This window comes from Clytia hemisphaerica, unplaced genomic scaffold (genome assembly GCF_902728285.1).
Source record: "Clytia hemisphaerica strain Z4C2 unplaced genomic scaffold, Clytia hemisphaerica genome assembly, whole genome shotgun sequence".
Taxonomy (NCBI): domain Eukaryota; kingdom Metazoa; phylum Cnidaria; class Hydrozoa; order Leptothecata; family Clytiidae; genus Clytia; species Clytia hemisphaerica.
In genome coordinates this window covers 29464-53732 of record NW_027103651.1, presented here as the reverse complement: position 1 = coordinate 53732, position 24269 = coordinate 29464, and the positions used below count along the sequence as shown (strand labels likewise).

Below are 24269 nucleotides of genomic sequence, written 5' to 3'. Positions count from 1 at the left end.
TGTCCCAAAAAAAGCAGACACATTTTGGTAGGTATAAAGTAAAATCCTCGAAACTCATTTTCTAAACTGTGCTTAGAATAATTGAAGTAAGATAAAAATCCCTCTTTAATCAATAGATAATCAATTCCCGAAATGATTAAATAGGTTTTTGCGATTGAAATATTGAGTATACAAGTCATAATATTTTGCATAAATCATAAGTGTTTTACTTAATAGTTTATATGGGACACATTGTATAAGAGTTAGTAAACGGTGACTTTTAGTATTATGGAATAATGGAGCATATCGAAAAGTTCGAAAAGTAGAGCGTGGAATTAGAGATCATCAACTTTAAAATTAAACTAAGAGGAAGGTATACGATAAAAGATCAGATCAATAGCGCTTCGTCGTGCAAACGTCATGATTATTACTTCTCTCATTTGACCGAAATTCAATCCCACAATCCTTTTCGTCTTATTTCAAAAGTCGTGAAAGTTATTACTTGTTCTTTCTTTGTAATTGAGTGTAATTTGCGTGCAAGCGTAATAAACGCAAAGGGTGATGGGATTGAATTTCAGTCAAACATTAAAATCAATGTCTATTTTTAGATTCGCGACGGTATGCTATTGAAAAAGCCGTTTTTCAAATGCAGCTTAAAAATAAAATCACGGCCAGTTGACAACTTTAGGAAAAATGATAAGAAGGCAGGGTCGTTCCATGACACACAAAAAAATAGTTGCCTTCAGCTGCTAGGAGTCATAACACTTTATTTTGGCCCTGACATGACTTCTATTTGGATACTTGTGAGCGCTGCGATCGCACCTTTTGGCTTCAATCCTTATTGCTGGGAAAAAAGATTACGTCATAAAAATGTAGCGCGCGCTCGAAAAAAAAGTTAAATACATTTCAACTTTATTCAACCGTTACGTCAGATCGCGCCAATGGAAGTGTTTCATTTTTCTTTTGACCAATAGCGTGGAAGCTTTGCTCGAGAAAGTGCGATCGCAGCGCGCACAAGTGGAGATCGGCTTTAACGCAGAAACAATCAAACTGTGGCTCTATAGCTCTGTGTACTCACGGTTTTTGAGCGAGATAGCTGAGAAGCCAATTTTTGATGATGTATAGATGGGCGTCGACTAAAGAGCTCTGTATCTTCATCTTCGGATATCTGAAAAGTATGGAAGCAAAAAGTATTTGAAATCAGGTTATCTTTCTCTTATTCGATCTTAAAGAGACAAACAAAAACTTCTTGGAATTAGAGGATGATTCATATCATAGGAGGCCTGGAAAACCCGAGTTATGAAAACCCGAGTTTTAACGTCATAACTCAGTTTTTTCAGGTGTACCTTAATTTTCCGAGTTACACAACTCAGTCATTTCAGGATCACATTAAATTTTCGAGTTACATAACTCGGTTTTTTAAGGTACACTTTAAATGGCCGATAGTTAATTTTTTACACAACCAAGTTGGTCAATCATACTGTAATTCTCATATCATAGAGGGCTATGGAAATTAATGCTTCAGTTCGAATTAAAGAGGTACGAGCTAGAGAGTTCCAATCTTTCGAAATTTATCCTTCCTACTTTCACTTTTGTCTCTGCAGTTAACTCTTGCTAATTCGAACTCGAACGGAAATTCTAATTTTGTTCGAATGAAAGAGTTACTAGTATTCGTATTGAAGACAATATTTGTTTTTGACAGGAACTGGGAATCATTTCGAATTACAGAAAGTTTCAAAATTTCACACGTTTTCGCGAGAAATAGCAAAAATCGCGGGTGTATAAACTAAATTCAAAAATTAACGAACAATAATTAGAGGACCCTAATATCGTATGGACATTCTTTTTGGAAAGCTCTAAAACAGAACATCTGTATTTCACTTACTTTTTGAGTAGCGATTTAGTGAAAGATATCGTTTCCTGTTCCAAATCTGCTTCGTTCGATAAAAATAATAAACGGTTTTCTTTCGGATCGATTGAAACGATATCGCGAGTCCCTAAAATCGATAATCATTGAGGATATGTATGTCATGATGTTGACCAGTAAATCGCTATAGAGGTTTTTAAGTAATAAATTCCGCCAAAATAGAAGCAAACGTTCGATTTTCTTATCTGGCACCCAGATGCAGAAATTTTCATCCGACACGCTAAAAGTTCTGAAGGTCGGGGAAATTTTCAACATCTGGAAAGTTTATATTACAGAATTTTGCAATCGGACTGTGTCAAGGATTTTACAGCGGGAGGCCTGGTAATCCAGCCCTCGTTTTCGAGGATTGGCGGGTCCAACCGAAATATTTTCATGTTTACGCACTATGGTAGTTGAATCCGACTATCATTTCTCTTCAATGGGAAATCGGCACTCTTCTTTAGAGCTTTAGAGTGGGCGGCCGCCAATTCGCCATGGGAATATTAGATAATCGATTTGCGTAACCCACGCGGTTTTCACAAAAACGCCAGAATGAAAGTAAAACCCATTACCAGATTTCAGAAAATACACTGCTTAAAAATTAAGAAAGAGCTAAATTCAATCCGTCAGTTCGTTCTTGCTTGAGAAGGGTTGAAGATTCCTTTCTACCCCTTTTGGGGCTTAAAGGTTTTTACATAAGTGTTCCCGTTTCATATCAGACACATATTTCAGATAAGGTCAGTGTCCAGCAGTGTCTGCCTATTGTTATATTATGCTGATATCAGCAAAAAAAGGTTTTTCTTTTCCTCTTTCTGACCAATCTTGCTCAACATTCGTGTCAATCCAAGCGATACTTTTATGGACCTACCTGGTTATCAAACTAATCAGTGAACATTGAAACAATGAAACACATAAGACATAACTGGTCAAAATACAAAAAAATAAAGAAAATGAAAGCATATCTATTGAGAGAAACTATCAACACTATTGAAAAAGATTTTTGAAAAAGAAATAAAAAAGCTATTAAGCGCTTTTCTTTATAAAAACCACTATCAGAAAAATGCACAGCTTAATAAATAAGGTTTCCAGAAAACTCAAACCGTCGAACTCTACCGTGACATTTTCTTCTGTTAGAAAAAATAATAATAAAAAAACAATTTGGCTAATAACATTGATATATACTCATAAATAGTGATTCTTATAGATAAAGATTCGTTTTTCAGCCAAAAAAATAATAAGTGTTTACAGAAAACTCAAATCATTAGCCTCCACCGTGACATTTTCATCGTAAAAAAATTAATAAAAATAATATAATATGGCTAAGAACATTTATGTATTCTTATTAAAAGTGGTTCTTATAGATAAAAAATACGATTTTTGAGCCAAAAAAATTTTTTTGCAAAAATCTGCTTGAGCCATCCTTTAACTATGATTGTACCCTACTTTCATGCTAAAAATCAGAAAAAATTAATGATCCAATTTTTCACAAAGTCCAAAAAACCCGTTTTTAAGCCGTTTTTTGGCCCAAATTTGCCTAAAAAATTTTTTTTTAGAAAATCGGGCTCCGTCACATTCGAGGGTTTATGGTCATGCACCTTTGTGCCAAAAATCAGAAAAAACTAATGAGCCAATCTCGAGAAAAGCTGGTAACTAACACACTAACTAACGAACGAACGAACATGGGTTAATTTATAGGACCTCCACCCCACCGGGGTAGGTCCAAAAAGCTTTTAAATTAAAAGTGATGAGTAAGCAAACGATACCACTCTTAATTAAACTAATAATCTTCTCTTCGAAATGAAAAAAATATTTTTGGTTGAAAATTACACCACGTGTTTTTCCGTGGCGAAAAAAAAGCCAAATACAGTTCACGCTCTCTAATTCGACGTTCTACTATTCGATAGGCTCCATTATTCGATGAAATTTAAAATCCCCGTCAACAAGAAACTCTCATAAACGACGTTCTACTATTCGATAAGCTCCCTTATTCGATTAAATCTAAAGTCCCCGTCAACAAGAAACTCTCATAAACGACACTCCCTTATTCGATAAGCTCCCTTATTCGATGAAATCCAATTCCCCTTGAAGATCGAATTAGAAAGCTTAGACTCACCGACATTCGGGTCTGTAATTTTACTCTTTTTATTTGATTTAGTCTGTTCGACTTGAGGGTGTACGTCGACACGTTTCGCCATGACGGCGCACAACGTAGCATCGTACGTGCGATACGTATCAACCAGCCGGTGTAAAGCAAGATCTGTAACCATATCACTACTCACCACCAATAAGTCAGTCTAAATAGAAAAATATAGAGTTGATTAATGGTCCAGTACACGTTTTTTCATAAGAACATCCAAAATTTTTGAAGCCTTCGGATGTTCTTAACTTTTTGAGTTTTAAGCCTAAAAGTGTTCCTAATAAATTCTTATTTTGAACAGTTTCTAAGCATTTTTTTAGCCATATTTTTTTAAAGTGGTACATTAATGGTAGCATTACAAAATAGAAGTGTAATACAGCGCTAGATCTACTTTTCCTTTAATACTTGTGATGTAGTGCCGTTGAAAGTTAGGCAAAGTTTTTGCACTGCATTGGCTTTTTTGAGATCACTTTAAAACAAAATCCGATCAGAGTTGGTTTATATAGCTTATTCGAGGGTTTATAGGGGTACACGCAGGTACACGCCTTATTATAATAACAATTTCACATAAAAACAAGAAAATCTATTTTGACCGAAACAGATAAGAACAAATTTAGACCAATCCCGGACTCAAATAATGAACCCTTTTTAACTTTTTTAACCTTTTTCACTTTATCGGCCAAAACTTAGTCGGCCTTAATTATTAGTCGGCCCTAATTTTAGTCAGCTCGTCAAAATCTAGTCACTAAGCGCCGACTATAATTAAGACCGACTAAAAATTTGGGCCATTTCTAAATTTACAAGCAGATGGAAAATAGGAGAAAGCTTAAAATACTGGAAAATAAGGACACGGCGATCTTTGATTGGATTAATCGGATTCAAATTTACTTGTTTTAGCCAAATTTTAGGAAATTAACTGAATAAAAAAGCATTCTTTTTCTTTTATCCTTTAGAGGATAAGTATAAGTACATTATGTGAAAATTTCAAGTCTCTAGCACTTCCTATCCGGAGTTATCTTGATTCCGATTTAGAGGGATCTCAACCGGGATGAGGACGGGATAGAGGGATCTCTCGAAAACGAAAGTGCCCATTAACTAGTGAACAGTTTGATACATAAAAAAAACTTTTTTTCCCTATTTTTACATTGCTATAAGGGGACTTTATATACCAAATTTCATCCTTTAATGAGCACTACTTAAGGAGATACAAGGGATATTTTAGCCAAAATAATCCCGATTTTACAAAAGTTCCAATGAAAGATCACTGTGGGAAAGCTTAATAATAAACATTTAATTTGGCCCTAATTTATAGTCGGCCCAAATTTTTGGGAAAGTTCATGACTTGTTTCCTTAGGTATTTCAATCGCCAAAACTTATTCAATATCATCTTATTAATTGAATATCTATTGATTGAACAGAAATTTTTAATCTCATTTCAATTGGGTTTTTCCCGCAGAAAAAAAATCGTGCACCCCCTGTTGAGGGTTGTTCCGTTCCTAGAGGGTAAGGTTTGAAATTGAATTCCATAAGGGTAGACGAAAATCCGTCAAAAAAGCGGAATCCCTAGGGTAATGATTGAAAATTTGTAAACATTTGGAATTCCAGAGGGTTATGATCCTAAAAGTGCCTGGAATTCCAAGGGGGTAGGTCATAAAAGGTTGGACATCCTCAACAGGGGGTGCACGGTTTTTTTTCTGGAAAAGCCCATTATTCTAAAGCCCAGTTTAGATGATGAGTTTTGAAGATTTCACTTTATACTTTTTTTTGGACACACTGTATACCTTGGTTTTATCTTTGATCAAAACCATTGCTTCTGCTGTTCCAATGTCTTCGTCATCATCGATACAAATCATCTGAAATTTGGAACTTTCTTGACAATGTGTTCGCAATGCTTCATGGATCTTCTCCGCTGATGCTTTGCGCACAATCACCATGAAGTCTAAAGGAAACAATACAAAAATGCAATTACATCCTCTCTGTTTTTTATTAGCCTACTTGTGAATGGAGGACGAATATGTTTTGAATAATTTGACTGGTCGAAATATCTCAGCTTTAATGGACAAAAAGGAACCTAAACTAACTAACTAACGGGCAATTAAATGTTCATTACGTGTCTACCCCTATATCCGGTTCGCATTATGTCTTCTTTTTTACTTGACCACTTAAAAACCTTTTTGAAGCAAAGGAGAGTATATTTTTAAATACCGCACTGTGTGCTAGAACAGAAAAAAATTGCCAACTTTGAAATACATTTCAGACTGGCATATACACACTTTATAAGAATGTTCATGATGAAAATGGCTAAAAAATTAAGAATAATGCTAAGAATATCACCATCACGGAGTTTTTCTACTCAAGCTAAGAATGCCATTTTTAGAGCATTTTCAATTATAAATTCTAAATTACCCCCAAGTAAGGCTCCCTCCTTTCACAAAAATGCCATTTTATGCTTGAAACTTAATTAGGATCCTAATCTAAGAATACTATAAGAATACTTTAGGGTAATTTCCTCAAAAAAGTTAAGAATATCCATGAAGAAATGGATTTACACCATTCCTATAAGAAAAAAGCGTGTATGCTTTTGCTATTCATAGAAAATCTGCAAATCTTAGCCTTCGTATGCTTATAAGCTTATAAATAAGCGTTATCTGTATAAAAAAAACGTAAGTGAAAACACAAACCTTGAAAGCCGTATTTTTCTAGAAATTGAACCGGGTACCATATCATAGGTTTATTGCCAACTGGGAGAAGACATTTTGGTATTGTATCAGTCAACGGGAAAAGTTTAGATCCCTCACCACCAGCTAGGATAACAGGTTGAAGCTCCAAAACCATGTTGTCTTTTATACTCAATTTCGAATTGTGTCCGGATTGTCTTTCAAACTAAAATCGTCGAGTTTTCTGTCAACCCAAAATCCAGTACTTGAATTTATTGTAATGAGCTGTCTTTAATTTTGCTTAATTTGGTTTTATTTTTCTCTAAAAAGAAAAAAAGGAAGGTGAAATTTAATCTTCTTAGACACCAAAAAAGAGTTTTCGTTATGTTTATAGTAAAATCCCTACACTAACGAGGCGAGAAAGTGATTACTGAAAGATTTGCGCTAAATTTCGGGAGAAGGATATGAATGAGTAAATGTAATAACAAGCTTTGCTTATAGAACGGAAATTATGCGTAAATTCTTTAGTCTACAGTGCTTTTCATTTAGCCTGTAGATAACATAAACCATGACATAAACAAAGGCTAAAGGAAATTCAACTGTTGATTTTTATAAGTCTAAGCTCGCTAGTGAACTAGATCAAGGAAAGAGGGGATTTATCACCAGATCATCACTGGTTCTAAGGGATATTATTTCTCTTATAGATTCATAATATCATACAATATGAATATGAAGATTATTTCAAAATAACTTAAAAACATAATAAACACAAATTCTCTAAAAAAATAAAAAAATATATACAATCTAAAGTAATAAAAATATAAGTTGGTCAAAAATGTGTAGGGTTGCAATAAAAATGTCGTAAAAGCGGGGCGTGAGAGGATCGCTATTATCTGGCACCCAGATGGTGAAATTTTCATTCGACACGCTTAAGCTCTGAAGCTCGGGAAAATTTTCAACATCTGGAAGGTTTAGATTACGGGATTTTACGAGACCGCGTCAAGAATATAGCAGCGGGAGGTCTGGTAACCAAGCCCTCTTTTTCGGAGATTGGCGGGTCCAGCCGAAATATTTATAGGTTTACGCGCAAGGGCTATTGAACCCGACTGGGGGCACATCAAAGGCCGACTATCATTCTTCTCCGATGGGAAATTAGCCCGCTCCTTTAGAGCTTTAGCGTGGGCGGCCGCCAATCTGCCATCGGAATATCAGATAAGGATCGCTACAAAGCTTCCAAATTATCGGGCATCAGTTTATGATTCTTTTGAAAACAAGTCAGAGTGCGTGAAAGTAAAAATTTAAATAAAAAAAAAAAATGCTTCATATTATACAATACTATTTTCTAAAGTACTTTTAAACTAATGAACGATCTAAAATGTAAGATTACGCTACAAAAGTAGAGCTCGCGACGATATATTCAGGATCGAGCCGAATTACTTTTTTACTCGCTTGAATGCAAATAAGAGAACATTCTGCAAAATAACTTATTTTTTTCGTTATTTTCGAATCTTAAGCAAACTTTCCAAAAATTCTTTCGTTCAATTGGAAACCAATCTTTGTAAATGTTGGGCTGCTAGAAAATTAAAGCCAGTCTTTTAGCCGTTTTTGGCCGTTCGGACTTTTGTGTACTACAAATCGTTTGGGGAGTCATAATTAACCTAATGTTACCACGATTAAACATTATAGAACAATTATCTACCTTCTACAAGGCTTCTAAAAGATAACTAATACCTATTCTGAAACAAGATCCAAAACGCTGTAAGATACATGTTTTTTCTTTATAAGCATACCAAAATCAAAAATCTAGCTCGAAGATGCTTAGATGGAGAGACTGACAAGGCTGAAAAATTTCCTTTTATCCTAAGTGAAATTTTAGTGAAATTTCGAAAATCCGTAAAATCCCAGCAAAAATGTAGGCTCATTTTTGCCATATCTGATCCTAGATATGCTTATAAAAAACATGTAGAGATGTGGATTAAACAAAGCGTTTTAAAATCTTATTTTAAAACGAGCTGAGCATACTTACATAAAGGGATTTATCAAAAACAAACAATTTTCTAGAACTCAAACCCCTTGGTTATCAAAGCTGTACCCACAAATGGGCCTCCAGTTTCCAGTTTCCATAAAATGCTACCATTTTGTTTTGTATCCATGGCAACCAAAAAGCCATCAGTTGTGCCAATGAACAGGATACCATCTTTAGATAACCGGGGCGAGCTGAAGAAAATGCCGGTGCCAACACGTTGTTGCCATTCAATTTCTTGAGAAGAAAAAACCGAGAGAGAATTGTTGAAAGTTGGAAAAAGAGAGACAACACTTTAAACGCTGGTGTGAGAAAAGTTACTAGTGCGAGAAAAGTTGCTAGTGTGAGAAAGTTGCTAGTGTGAGAAAGTTGCTAGTGTGAGAAAAGTTGCTAGTGTGAGAAAAATTGCTAGTGTGAAAAAGTGGCTCTTTAAAGATTATTCTCCGATTACCGAAATTTGGGTTACTTTCATAAAGGAGGGGTAACCTACATAGCCTCCAAACAGTAAACTCTTCTGGTTTGCAAGTTTGAATGCAAAGATATTATGTTTCTGACTTGCAGATAAATCAAGGAACAGAAAAAATTGCAATCTGAAGGCTTATGAAAGTTACCCTGACTGACGATACCTTTCCTCCAATGATTTATCATAGCCCGAAGGGCTAGATTTGCGGCCTTTATCGAAAAGTGAAACAAGTTTGGTAGGATTTCCTACCAAAGAAATCACGTGACAACAAGCAATTTCACTGGTTTGAGAGATGCGAAATAGCGTTTGCCGCCTACTTTTTTGACCTCGCGCCCCGAAAACAATTAAAATACTAGATCCTATCCATCGGAACGAAATTTAAAAAGTCAAATTTTTGCTTCACTTTTTTTTGCTGGAGAAAGCTTAAAGTTGCCTATCTAGCCCTTCGCGGACTTTACAGATCTGTAAAGAAGATTGATTCATCCTCCATCTCAAGGAAATATAAAATGGAAGAAATAAATACCTCCATTATCAGGGTTAATAGCGAAAACAACACCAAATCCAGCTCCCACGTATAATATGTTATCAACTTCTGAATAATGTGGACTTGAATTACTCCCTCTGTCGTCTGGAAGATATCATAAAATATATAACACATTATAATATGCGTTTTTTTTTAAGAACATTCAAAATCTTTCAAGCCTTCGTATATGTTCTTAAGGTTTTGAGTTTTTTAAATGTTTTGTTTTTAAATAAGACACTTTTTAAATAGGCAGACACTGCCCTGATATGAAACATGTGTCTTATATGATATAAAGGAACCCTTATGTAAAAACAAAACCTTCTTATTTTCACCATTTTGTGAATATTTTTGTGCAATTTCCTAAGAAATTGGGTGTTTTAGAGTCCGCGAAGCCTTAAAATGTTCTTAACTCGATCTTAATATTTTGGCCATGGAAGCCATGTTCTTATACAGTTTGTTCTGATAATAAAAAACATGTATTATATAAAAAACAACAATGAAAATTGAGTGTTTGTAAAGAAAACCACATGATAGTGAACGGTGTATAATAATTTGCCAAATATTTGTTTCGCAACATTTCTTACTTAATAATACCAATTGGCCAAAAGTTAAGGGATTAGGAGAGTTTCAGTCCTTAAAGGTTTTCTTTTTACATAAGTGTTTCCGTTTTATATCAGACAAATGTTTCATATCAGGACAGTGTCTGCCTTTTGTTACATTATGCTGATGTATTATGATGATCTATTCTCTTTCTGACCAATCTTGCTCCACATCCGTGTCAATCCAATGTTAAAAAGCTTGTGAATCAAAATTGATGAGTAAGCAAACGATATCACTCTTATTTAAAAACAAAACCTTTAATCAAAGGACAGTTTGAATGATAAATGGAATGGTATTCTACTGGTCAACATGAAAGGTGATTTTTTCTGGAAAGGGCTCTTCCAGAAAAAAAATTCATTCACTGTGTGTGGAGGATATACCATGGGTATCCCAAAATTTGTGAAAATTTTTTGAAAAACCTTCATGTGCATGTCCAGGTCTAATTTTCACCATCCTATAATTATGGGTATCCTATCCAATTTGATGCTTTCCAGCGGTAAAACACGTGAAAGATCATTGAGAAAAAAAATGGATATTATTCAACCCCCCTATACATGAGTTTTTTTTGTAAGAGCCTAAATAGTCGAAAATTGCCCTAAGATAGAGAAGAGTCGAGATGCTCGCTGGAATTTGGAGAAGCATCAAGATATTGAGAAAATAAATATTGCATTATACCTTCCTTTGTATCGTCTTTTAGTTTACCTGAAAAGCAGCAGAAGAAAACATTTATGAATACTTGGAGTAAACAAATTACTAAAACACTAAAACAATCAATCTTTGTTGAGTAGCCTCATAGATTTATAAGCCCGAAGGGCTAGATGTCGGGCTATCGGAAAAATTATTGCTGCTATTGTTTTCGCAAACCTGCGAAGCTTCTGATTGGTCAAGAGCTGAAATTCTATTGTAATTTCACGTGACTTAGGTAGGTAGGATTTCCTACCTAATCTCGGCACACTTTTCAGCAAAAGCACTCTATCTAGCCCTTCGGGCTTTTATAAATCTACGAGTAGACTACAGTAGTAGACTAGAATTCGGTACCGGCATTTTTTTTCAATTAAAACAAAACAACTGACATGACGGGTATTACTGCCGTTGGCCACTCTGTCAGGCATGAACGACAGCAAGGATAAACCCATATGGTTTTGACGCGTTCTCTTTCACATATTGAACGGCTATAAATAAACACAAGTACAAAGTCTTAAATATAGCAAAATAACACAAGAAAACAGTACAAGTAAAAGTACTAGACTAGAATACAAGGACAAAGTTAAGTAAGAAATATATACAAAGGATACAAATAAACACTTACTAAAACACTGTGGGCGAACACCTCTAACATTAGCACGACAGCTCTCATACTTCTATTCCAACAAACACACAAGACTGCTCACAATTTATTACATTCACAAATCACGACACAAATACGACGTATCTCACAAGGGACAGAACATTTACAATCGTACAAAACACGCAATACACATGGGACCCTAAACAAACAACAATTAAAATATCCTAATGACATAAGCTAGCAATAAAATACAAGCAAGAAACAAAAAATATCTAATTACAAACTATTTACAAAAACAAAGAAAAATACTGCCCCTACGGCAGTAACACTCCCCACCGTCAAGAATAAATTCTTGACCAAATCAAATAACAAGCACATGAGACGCTTCATTGAACCAATCAATAAACAAACGGAAGTCTCGAAACAGAACAAAAGAAAATCAGAAAACAAAAAATAACACCAAAACCATCGCAAAAAGATCCTACAATAAAATTTTCTCAAAAACATGGATTCCTCAAAACTTTCTAAACATCTCTCCTTTTCAGCGATTGAATTGTTCCCCAAGTTCTTTGACAAATCACAATATTTGTCACTAATTTGAAATTGATCTTGAGAATAAGCTTTATTGAAAATAACGTCACTCTCGCACTTTACATCACAGCTACAGTTTTCTTCTTGAATTTCAATTACAGCTTTTATACAGCTTAGTTTAACCACCATCGGATTTTTAACCACAACAACTTCTTGGACCAACGGTACAACTGACTCGGCCACGTGGCATTCACATACTTCAACATCTCTTACTGACTTCCTACCACTAACACGCGTTACCTTTTCCACGACTTCGGAAACAACTTCGTAACGGACTGGTGGGACCTTTTCAGCACGTTGAATTTCAAGAGGCTCTGCGGTATGAATGATTGGCACAAGGACAAGCATGATATGATCAGGCGGCTGGTTTATTATATCTAATGAATGACGAATAAATTTCTTAACAAACGATAACTCGAACTCATATTGATCTTTAGATAACATCAACTTCAATACATCTTGATACTTTGTATAGACGTTCTCAAATTCATTAATAATGGGAACGATTCTTTGATATTCCCAAGTGTAACAGATACGATGTAAATGTAAATGCTTTTCATCATCATCTTTATTGTAAAAGCTTTTGATGACACTTAAAGATTCTGAAATAGTTTCAAAGAAGTAATTTCTTTCAACAATATAATCTTGAATACGCAGGCTTGACATGGTACACTTCATTTGTTGACCACAAACCTCATACGTACAACAAATTGGGTTTCAAGTTCACTCTTTTTTGTGAATAAAACCATCCAAATATAATTAATCCCAACAGATTTAAAGAACGATGGCTCCTCTGTTGATCCAACGAACTTGCAAACAGCTGTCAAATTTAGTGCAACGAATGTTCCAAGTGTTTTACTATTACTGCCGTTGGCCACTCTGTCAGGCATGAACGACAGCAAGGATAAACCCATATGGTTTTGACGCGTTCTCTTTCACATATTGAACGGCTATAAATAAACACAAGTACAAAGTCTTAAATATAGCAAAATAACACAAGAAAACAGTACAAGTAAAAGTACTAGACTAGAATACAAGGACAAAGTTAAGTAAGAAATATATACAAAGGATACAAATAAACACTTACTAAAACACTGTGGGCGAACACCTCTAACATTAGCACGACAGCTCTCATACTTCTATTCCAACAAACACACAAGACTGCTCACAATTTATTACATTCACAAATCACGACACAAATACGACGTATCTCACAAGGGACAGAACATTTACAATCGTACAAAACACGCAATACACATGGGACCCTAAACAAACAACAATTAAAATATCCTAATGACATAAGCTAGCAATAAAATACAAGCAAGAAACAAAAAATATCTAATTACAAACTATTTACAAAAACAAAGAAAAATACTGCCCCTACGGCAGTAACAACGGGAAGCGAGAGAATGGTCATGATTGATCTGGATGGATCAAATTATCTTCTCAGTAAAGATGGCACATGGGCTTTTCCAGAAAAGATTTTTACTCCCACTGTTGAGGATATTGATTTTTCGAAGTATCGAACCCCCTGGATATCTACTTTATTAGTAAAGACCCCCTGGATATCCACTCTTAAAAATATGCACAACCCCCTGGATATCCTCTCTTACAAAGATACTTACCCCTGGATATCGTATTTTTTATTTGAAAAGACACTTTACCCCCTGGATATCTACTCCCTTGTAGATATTTAACCTCCTGGATATCCACTTTTGATCAAAAATCGTCATTTTCCTGGATATCCGATATCCTCAACAGGGGCACGGACTATTTCTGGAAAAGCCCAATTTTGCCTAAGCAAGAGGCGGAGTTGCTCTATCTATTGTTTTGTTTTATATACGATATCTGTGATTACTGCCGTCTATTACTACGTTTTTTCGAGTTTTAACAGGAGAAAAAGAACAGTTTGACTTTGCCTCTTAAAAAGTTCAGATGATTGTACGCAAAGACACTTTTAAATAGTAAACAAGTTTCTCACTCCCATGAAGATCCAAGGACCATTTTGTTTCTTTGGTTGACGTATCTATGGCAACAAGGTTTCCACCACCAGTGAGCACAAATAAGAGGCCTTCAGCACTAAACGTAGGCGTAGACCAAAACACTTCATCAACTGAAGTCTGTAGAGAGGTGGTCCATGATGGCTTCCCTTCAAGAAGGTCAAGTTCATACATTGTACCTGTGAATATTAAAAATATGTTTTTCATTATTTTCCGTTTTCGGCCCAAAAAATTTCTACAATCTGATTGGCTAAAGGAGAAGCGATATTTTCCGTATTTTATACTTTAAACATTGACAGACATTGTGGTGTGCTGAGACACTTACTCTCAGGTGCTTAATAAACGTGCCCCACGCTTATTAATTTTTCGAAAATTTTCCAGCCCCCACGGACCTTATTAGGACCTCTACGTTTATTAAAATTCTGAAAAAATTCCAAGCCCCACGTTTATTTGTACCCCCCCCCGTTTATCAGGCACCTGAGAGAGTAGGAGGTTCTACACCTGCGAGGACATCCGTTCTCCCGTGTAGTTCGAGTGTCGTGGTATACACCATGGCTCGGCAGCTCGCATCTGCAGGCTTTCAATGTCTGTTTGCGCTGTGATTCCTACTCCATCGTGGGTAGAACCCATTCCAATGAATCGGAGGGTATATCCATCTATATCTATCTATCTATACTTTAAACATAAAAAAATACCTGATCGTGTCCAACCTAAACGGTATTTTGTACATTTTTATACTCAGAAATCAGTAGGTTGGTTGATCGAGCAAAATCTAGGTAAAATCGGATGGTGATTCTCGTTAGTTAGTATTTTCCCGCGCGCCCTTTATTAGAAAGCAAGATACTTTTCGTTTTTGATTAAAAACTGCTAATTTAATGGCTAAAAAAGCAATGCGCGCACTGTGATCGTTCCTTTTGGCTTCAATCCTTTTTGCTTGGAAAAAAAAGATGACGTCATAAAAATGTAGCGCGTGCTCGAAAAAAAAGTTGAACACATTTTTTCAACCGTTACGTCAGATCGCGCCAATGGAATTGCTCCATTTTTCTTTTGACCAATAGCGTGGTAGCTTTGCTCGAAAAAGTGCGATCGAAGCGCGCGCAAGTGGTCTTTAGAAGCAGTTTTAGGCGCCTCCTCAGAACTCGGTACAGTGCGATAACTATCACTTACTTAAGCTTAAGCTTTTCAACTTATTATTGAACGAAATTTAGCTAGAGTAAAAGCTATCTAATTTAATTTAATGTAATTTGGCTGTGAGTAAAAAATTTATAAATAAGCACTGATCGTTCAACAGCGTTTTCAATCTATGAAAAATTATAAAGCAACATGGCTAGTATTGATTTCCAGACCACTATTCTTTAAACACAGGAGCAAAACTGTTTCAAAGTCAAAAAGAAGAAAAAAAGCCGTACGGGAAGTTGGAATAGTGATACTAATTCAAACACTCGAAAAGTAAACAAACTTCTAGGTAGGTTTTTTCTACCACTGTAAAAGAAGTTTTTGAGGAAAGCTGATGTTAATTAGTAGTCTAGCTCTAGACTAGTCATGGCGGACTAGTCGACTTCAAAACTTGACACGCTTCTAAGGGAAATCTGTGAGCATTTAGTCTATCTAGTGTTAAAAGGAATATTATATCTTTGGATCATACCCACCTTGAGTGCTGCAAAGGTAGACAGTAGCATCAACTGGACTCAATCGAGGTGAAGCAATTAATCCACCATCCGTCTTAAAACGCCATACAAAATTACCCGTCGTCATTTCCAAAGCGAACGCGTTCGCCCGCGTGTCATTCGCCGATTCAACTTTTGTTCCAACTAGGAGAAGATCTATTTCAGGTATCAACAACGATGTAGTCCAGACTTGGTTGCCCAGAAACCTGCGCCATCTATAAATAAATTTTAGAAGTTTAGAGCCTAGAAAGCTATGATAAGGGAAAGAAAAAGCAAGTGAATTATTTGCTGAAAAAGGAGATGCATTAGAGTCACTTTACCTTTTTTCACCTTTCTTGTTGATGGAGTACATGTAGTGATCTAGACAGCCAAAGTATAAGTTACCATCATCGTCCATTTTCACTGATGAGATGATAGCTCCTGAGGAACAAAGAAAAAAATATATGAAACAAGCTACATGCTGAATGGACCTACCTGAAGATTGATGTAATAAGACAATTGAAAAATGAGAACAATAGTATGAAAATGCAGAATAATACGAGAGCAACTCGAGAAATTCATGGAATCCAGCGATTCTCGGCTGTTCTGGCGATTTTTAGAAAGTTCCTGTACCAAAATCAGTTTCATTGAAAATTGAACCATGCTTAATCGTGGACATTCTTATAAATGATGTTTTTGTTTGAAAAAAACAAACACATGAAAGGAAAAAATCCAATGAAAATCTGCAAAAACGGAAATTTCCAGCTTTTTTGGCCGGAAAAAACATTTTCTCAAAAATCGAACTCGGTCATGTTTTGAACATTGCGAATACGCATCATTCTGCAAAAAATCAGAGAAAAATAAGGATGAAAATTCGAGAAAATGTCAAAAAACCGGTTTTTCCAGCATATTTCCGGCATTTTCGGCCGGAATAAAATGTTTTTCGAAAATCGGGTTCCGTCACATTTTAGGTATTGTCATTTTGCATCAGTGTGCAAAATTTCATAAAAAAATATAAAGTACAGCTCAAGAAATTCAAGAAATACTGTCTTTCCGGCGAAAATAGGTTGTTCCGGCGATTTTTGAATAGTTCCGGCTTCAAAAATCAATTTCATTGAAAATTGGAACATAATTGATGGTGGGCATTGCTATTAATAATTTTTTTGAATGAAAAAACAACCAATTATAAGGAAAAAGTCCAATGAAAATCCAGAAAAACAGTGATTTCCGGCATATTTCCGGCATTTTCGGCCGGAAAAAATTTTTTCTCAAAAATCGGACTCGGCCATGTTTTGGGCATTGTTAATACGCATCTTTGAGCAAAAAATCAGAAAAAACTAATGATAAAATCTCGAGAAAGTGCCAAAAAACCAGTTTTTCCGGGATATTTCCGGCATTTTCGGCCGGACAAAATTTTTTTCCGAAATTCGGGCTCCGTCACATTTTGGGCATTGCCATTTTGCATCATTGTGCAAAAAATCAGAAAAAACTAATGAGCCAATCCCGAGAAAAGCTGGCAACAGACGAACGAACGAACGGACGGACGGACATGGGTTAATTTAAAGGACCTCCACCGGGGTACCCGGAGGTAGGTCCAAAAAATAGTCTTGAACAGGACAGGGTCGACATTCACTGAGAAAAATGTGACTTATTTCCTCTTAAAATTACTTAAAAGTAAAACAGGGTCAATTTCGTAATCAAAGACGAGATTTTCAAAAATTCTGAAGCACGGTTATAGTGTACTTTAGAAAGGAATGGGAGTTTTCAAAAAAAATCAATTCTGTAGAAGTTATGTCAAAAATATCCACCAAGTTTTGAGTAAATGCTGTGCACAGAGGAAAATTACTGACCCTTATTATAAACACTGCCCTAGACTATATTATACCAGCTATACCAGAGTTTATTAGGAAAATGGTGTTATTTGGTATACGTAGTTTCATTTCAATGAAATGTTTACAACAATGCCCGACATTAAAAAAATATTCATAGAAAAGTAGATCTAGCGCTCTCAGTGCATTTGAACCTAAAGTGTCTCAATATAATTATAGCAAAGACAAAAAAGGCTGTAACTTTTGATAGAATTCGAATTAGATATAGCGAATTTGTGTTTGTTGAAAAGATAAACAGGAGTGGGATATTATCATAAAAAAACTCAAAAAAGATCGGAAAATGAAGATTGAAAATGAAGAAGAAGAAAAACAACTTTTTCAATAATTGTGCTATAACTATCATTTTAACATGAGTGAGTCTGTGATCTTAGAACATCATTAATGTGAAAAAAATTTCCATCAAAAGATATAATAGTCGAAAGTTTATCACTGATTGACTTCAAAAACAATAAAAAAATAGCCCTTTTTGAAGTCGACCAGGGCAAAGTTTTAAGCTGTATTATTTGACTGAATGAATATTTTTTCACTTTTTTTTCGCATTCATGACGTTCTAAGATTAAAGAATTTCTGATAAAAAAAATTAAAGATCATAGCATTATTCTACATATACAAGTTGATTTTCTTCTTCTTTATTTTTCATCTTCTTTTTTCCATTTTTTGATTTTTTTTCTATTTTGATAATATTCCACTCCAAATTATCTTTTTAACAAGCACAGAACCGCTTTCTACTTCAAATTCTATCAAAAGTTACAGACTTTTTTGTCTCCGCTGCAAATTATATTGAGACAGACTACATCGAGTAGTGCTACCACTAGGGTGCAGCTTTCTGAAATACCAAGACCAAAAGATTTTGGTTGGCCGGGATTGAGAAACAGCATAATTAACATAATTACCTGATGTTTGATATTGCCAGTATACTGTTCCGTTCTGGACAAACATTGCGCGCAGGTAACCGTCATCAGCACCACAATAAACAAGCGTGTTATCTTGGTTGAAAAGACATGTTGATCTACAAACAAGATGTTCCTGGTTTTATACTTCAATCAGTGGTCAAAGCAAATGGACTTTAAGACAAACACGTTTTTTATAAGAATAAACTATATCAGAACATAAGGCTTCGTTGGCCAAAATATGAAGTTAAGAATATTTCAAGGCTTTGTGGACTCGAAAACACCCTATTTCTTAGGAAAATGGTCAAAAATATTTACAAAATGGTCAAAATAAGAACATGTTGAGAACATTTTAAGGATTTGTGGACTCAAAAAATTAAGAACATCCGAAGGCCTCAAAAATTTTGCATGTTCTTATAAAAAATGTGAATTAAGCAAAATTATTCAAGTTTGATACAATTTTATTGAATTTGGAGACGTAAAAGCTTCTTTTTGTATCTCGCTGCTGAGATGGAAGAACTTTGTACACGTCTGGATTAAATGCTAATAGAAATACACTAAAGGGCTACATACACTACACAATATATTGTCGGGCAATATATTGATGATATATTGCTGAATGTCGGCAATATATTAAAAAGGTGTCCGCAATATATTGTCAGCTCGATTTGCAATATTCCAACAATAAAGGGGGATTGTTTACAGAAAGAAAATTCCTTTTTATAATAGAGTACCAGTTGTTTACTTCGTACATTACGGTCCGCAAACCATATTGTCGAATATTGTTCGTCAATATATTGTGTAGTCTAAGTAGCCCTTAAATGTTTCGAGTTTTTTTTTCGACGGCGTTGATTGTGAGACTAAAACATCATTCGCACTCTATTGATTAGGAATTTCACTTGAGTGGAGTGGAGTGGATTGATTTTCGCCAACATCTTTCTTAACAACGGGGTGCTCGCCCATAGTTACAAAAAAACAAACATAGAAAGTTTTCCAAATCCCCTATTTTTATTAAACCAATAAAAAATGAAACTTTTCCATGTTTCACTTTTTTGCACCAATTCTTCAAAATGAAAATATTTAAGATTTTAAGTTCTTCTTGTATTCAATTCGCGTGCTTTCGCAGATTGACAACTTTTTTAATTCTTCGCGTAGACAAGATTCCGAAAAATCACCCTATCTTTCACTGAAAATTAGACGTGATGAGGAGTTTTACCCAATATTTAAATTTCAAATGTTTCGCAAGCTAAATTTCGCAAACATCGCGATAATTAATAGTCCAGGCGTAATAGAATCCATTCAACCCTTAGACCACGAGGGAAGCGCATATGCATCCAAAACAAGCCAAAATACTGAGTTTCAAACTTGAAGCCATAGCTCCTGAGGCATAGTTTCTAGAGGGGTCAAGACCCCCTCCCCCCTTAGGTAAGAAGACCCTCCTTAAGTGCTAACCCCCCCTTAAGTGCTTACCCCCGTTAGGAAATTCATTTCAAATTTCACACCCCCCCCTTAGAAAATCAGTATAAATGGAACGATTCATAATTCATAGAGTCATAATTCAAGGAAGATCCCCTTATCTAAGAAGACCCAACCTTAGGTAAGAAGACCCCCCTTAACTGGCAACCCCCCCTTAGGAAAGTCATACTTTTAACACCCCCCTTGCTTTTGGTTCATCAAAACCCAAAATGTAGGGGGCTGAAACTATGTCTGACTGACCACTTGATTTAAAGGGGCATAAACCGAATGCTTTTAGAAAGAGTATACAAATAGCTTTCTAATGGTACCAAAACCATCTTCTAAATCATAAGCTACAAGTTTTTATGGCACTTCAAAGTTTTATGTTCCAAAAAAAAAATTAGAAAAATTTCAACTTTTTCAAAAAAAAAAACAGCGTGCACAAAGGGCTAAGGTAAAATCACCCTGTATCCTTTTTGGTTTTGACTTTCCATTTGAGATCACCAGTAAGCATATCCACAGCATAGATGAAAGTATCGTCAGAACCAGCAAAGATGGTTGGTTGCCCGTCGCCTACTTCTTCTCTCAGCGTCACGCCGTTTATCTCCTGCTCTGTAAAATACAATTAAAAAGTTTTTACGTCGAATTTCAATTTTTTCAATCAATACTGTACATATGATTAGTGCGTAAGCACGGGACTCTGAGTGTGCACTTTTTAGCTTTTTAATGGAAGATAACTTTTAAAATACTAAAATACAATTATAAAGTTTTTGTCTCATTTATCAAACATTTAGAAACATTCTTTGTCTTTTTGACGTCATATAGAGAATTCCCAAAAGACAATACGTAAAGAATAATTAATTTCTCGAGCAAAGCCAATCAAAACGAGAACAGAAGACAGTCTTGACGACCAAGTCCGTCGCTGGAGCCATCGCCAAAAGCGAACGGGTTTTCGTCGCCGTGGACTTTTTTTCCGTCAACGGATGAAGAGCTACGTCAGCGGATGCTAAAAATCTCAAACATCTTTCGGCAGTACAGTAGAGTCTTAATAACTAGTTTCAACCAGGAACACAAATTTGTTTGAGTTGAGTTGAGTTAAGGGAATTTCGAGTTATGGAGTAAGGTTTATAGGGGATTATTAACTGAAGGAACTAAAAAACTTGTTCGAGATAAAGGAGTCATTCGAATTATAGAGGTTCAAGTTAAAGACTCTATTGTATATAATACCTTGGTCATTTACGGGTGCCTCTGGAAATTCTCTTAAATCAGTTTCTTTGTTGATTTGTTTCAAGGGACGATTCTGGTGTAGACAGTCCAGTGTTGGTGGTGAATTTTCAACGCCTACTGCAAATTTGTCGGCAATGTTTAAAACGTCACGGTATCCGAACTCTTCCTGAAAAATATTGTAAGCTTGGTATTCAAAGGTAAGATATTTCACGTAAGATAACTCAGAAATGGGCTCTTCAAGAAAATGTCCGTACATGTGGAGGATATATTGTCCGTGGGGTAGCAAAAAATCATCAAAATTTGCTCTGTCCGGGGTAATCTGGGTTGTCCGGGGGGTTTTTTCTGGAAAAGCCCAATCTAGGAATTTTAGGCAGTATTTCGGTTGTTTTCATAGGATCCACGATCAGATGGCTAGTTTTCTAAGAATCGCACACCGCTATGCAAACGTCATAATTATTTCTTTTAACATTTGACCCACAATCCCACAATCCTTTTCATCTTGATTCGTAGTAATGCGTGCAAGCTATTACTTTTGTATTGTCATCAATAAGTTTAATTGACTTGCAAAAGAAATCAATGCAAAGGAAGATGGGATTAAAACTCGGACAAACAGTAACTACGGTATGTTATTGAACGGAGTTGGATGGCGTGGGGATTCGTGATTTGAGATGTTGACTCATTTGACCACTTGGTCATCGCTCCTTAAGCGAGCGAAACTCCTTAACATTTACGAGCTCATAGAAAAATTCAAATTGATGATGATCAGAAAATTGATGTCGCCATCACCAAATGTCTAATTGGCAGCGGACCAGCAAATGGTGGGTCTCACAATGATCTTCATTGGAGCCTAAAGAAGGATTTTAGCCAACTCAGCAAAAATTTTCTTCCCATAAACCTTATACAGTGATGGACAAAATATTTGATACAGAGGAGATTTCCCTGCGAAATTTTAAATACCTCAAATGATTTTTAAGCGCGTTAAGCTACAGTTGGAAAGTAGAGTTTTAAATCTGAGTTTTAACATGAGACTTATAAAACCTTAGAATCTCCGGATTTAAAAGCTCAAAATAGTTGCAATAAGGCTTGGGCCATCGAACATCTCCAAAATCGAAATATTCAATGAAACAAGTACTAAAAGAGCAATTCTCGCCAGAACTGAAAAACGTTAAAATACACTAAAATCTCAATATATTTCGATCGTGATTGTAGGCCAGTTTCTTTTGCTTAGGAAGAATAACTCTTTCTCTCTCTCAAACAAGATAGACAGGCATACAGACAGACAAACAGACAGACTTACAGCATCGGGTATGGTGAAAAGAGAGAACCACATGGCAGTTGCGATGTTAGGTGTTTTATATGAACGAACTTGATGGTACCAGTATTGTGGGATGTACAGCATATCACCAGGATTGATCACCACCTGTACCAAATGAAAAGAATAAACATCAAAACGAAGAAAAAAGTACTCTTAGGTTCCAAATAAACACCCCCCCCCCGCTTGTTAAGTTTTCAAAAATTTTCCGACCCCCTGGACCTTATTAGGACCCCCTCGTTTATTAAAATTTCGAAAATTTTCCAACACCTCTGTTTATTCAACCCCCCTCCCCCTTATATTTGGATCCTAAGAGTACACATTCAAAATGTATAATACAGAAGTCTAAGGAACGTTCTCCATGGTTCAAACCTGACTTTTACTAGTACTAACGTAAGTTTGTGATCCCAGTTGAGGGCGACCTGAAGACTCCCTTATCTAAAGTTGTCGCCCTGAAGGTAGGGGAAGACGCCACTCTTACCCTGGATTACTTTAATAGTCCTTCTCTTGATTCCTAAGCATCAAGCAAGCTTCAAGTACCGTTTTGGAATGTTTTGTAAGACCATCAGCTGAGGTTCGAACCTACGATCTTGCGCACCGTAGCTGGATGCTCTACCTTCACGTTACCGACGCTTGAACAAACTAATAATCTTATTATAAAAAACGATAAAGATTAATTATACCTTATGAAAGGGGACATCCTTGAAAAGTGGGAACTTGACCAAATCGACACCTTGAGGATTTATAGGAGACAATCCAGGAAAGTCTTCCACAAATTCAACATAAAGTCCTTTACCATACTTTGGTTCGATAATATATACCACCTTGACACCAGAAAACGAAGATAAAAAGTTCTCATAACCATCATGATGTAGTGGGGAGCTGGTGTTACCGTTTGAGAATAACAAATGCATGCTTGTGAATTTGTCATGTCTACCTTCGCATTGCATCATAAGGGGTAGTTCAATGTCTTGCATCATTGGAGTGTGTGGGAAAGGGGAATCTAAGTACAGGGTGTGGTTCTTATACTCTGTTAAGAATTCCTTCATATCCATCGTTTTACGAGTATTTAAAGCGTTATCGTAAACTTTCCCTGTTTCAACATCGAAAACAACATCCGCGTAATTTTCTAATAAATAGGTTTCGTTATTCCAGTATCGAGTTGATTTCCATTTACGAGTTACACCACGAAAGATGACAGGTTTTCGTTTGCGTGCGAATTTCTCGTAAAAGTCTTTACCACCGATCATATAATCTAGCTCTGTGATAACTCCTTCGATAGCCTTTCCATGTTCACCCAGTTGCTTCATGTGGCCTGTAGGCAGCTCGTTGATTTTCTGTTCCACCCGAAGTGCATCTTCAACAGGGGACTCGATGACAAAATTGTCTTCATTTTGAGAGTTAACAAATACCAAAAATAAAACAAAATAAGATAAAATTGTCGAACGGACAAGTTTAATCATTGATTCCTGTGCAGTATTATATTTTTCGAGATTCTCTATATTTCTCGACTCTAAAAAACAAGAAAATAGTAAAACATTAAAGGGCATCATTTAACGTATCTCCTACCATTTGCAACAAAATAAGATAAAGCTGTCGAACGGACAAGTTTAATCATTGATTCCTGTACTAGCTATTATATTTTCGAAATTCTCTATATTTCTCAACTCTAAAAAACAAGAA

General features: G+C 35.7%; 3 protein-coding genes across 4 annotated transcripts in view; all 3 read right to left on the bottom strand.

Annotated features, from left to right (window-relative positions):
• The window catches only part of LOC136803139 (translation initiation factor eIF2B subunit gamma-like), a gene marked incomplete in the record, with an annotated part of 19824 nt that extends 12817 nt beyond the window's left edge, over nt 1–7007 (bottom strand). Inside the window, 5 exon segments of the mRNA XM_067059888.1 lie at nt 1058–1147; nt 1865–1976; nt 3999–4179; nt 5804–5961; nt 6704–7007. Of these exon segments, the coding sequence (XP_066915989.1) occupies nt 1058–1147; nt 1865–1976; nt 3999–4179; nt 5804–5961; nt 6704–6857 (695 nt within the window).
• Nucleotides 7008–7366: 359 nt separating this feature from the next.
• Nucleotides 7367–24119, bottom strand: LOC136803135 (uncharacterized). The gene is made up of 11 exons (XM_067059885.1): nt 23270–24119; nt 22572–22694; nt 21275–21440; nt 20512–20659; nt 18596–18711; nt 16155–16254; nt 15817–16049; nt 14149–14346; nt 10964–10990; nt 9689–9793; nt 7367–8939 (listed from the first exon to the last, which is right to left on the bottom strand). Exons 1-11 carry the CDS (start codon nt 24047–24049, stop codon nt 8737–8739), a joined length of 2199 nt encoding a protein of 732 aa, XP_066915986.1. The 5' UTR covers nt 24050–24119; the 3' UTR covers nt 7367–8736.
• Nucleotides 11079–14142, bottom strand: LOC136803136 (uncharacterized). Of its 2 annotated transcripts, none has more exons than XR_010846094.1 (2): nt 11598–14142; nt 11079–11460 (listed from the first exon to the last, which is right to left on the bottom strand). XR_010846094.1 is itself a non-coding variant. In XM_067059886.1 (2 exons), exon 2 carries the CDS (start codon nt 12843–12845, stop codon nt 11853–11855), a length of 993 nt encoding a protein of 330 aa, XP_066915987.1. In that variant the 5' UTR covers nt 12846–13117; nt 13255–14142; the 3' UTR covers nt 11079–11852. The 2 variants fall into 2 exon arrangements, 1 of the variants encoding a protein (XP_066915987.1); XM_067059886.1 differs by having other exon boundaries at nt 11079–13117; nt 13255–14142.
• Nucleotides 24120–24269: the final 150 nt, after the last annotated feature.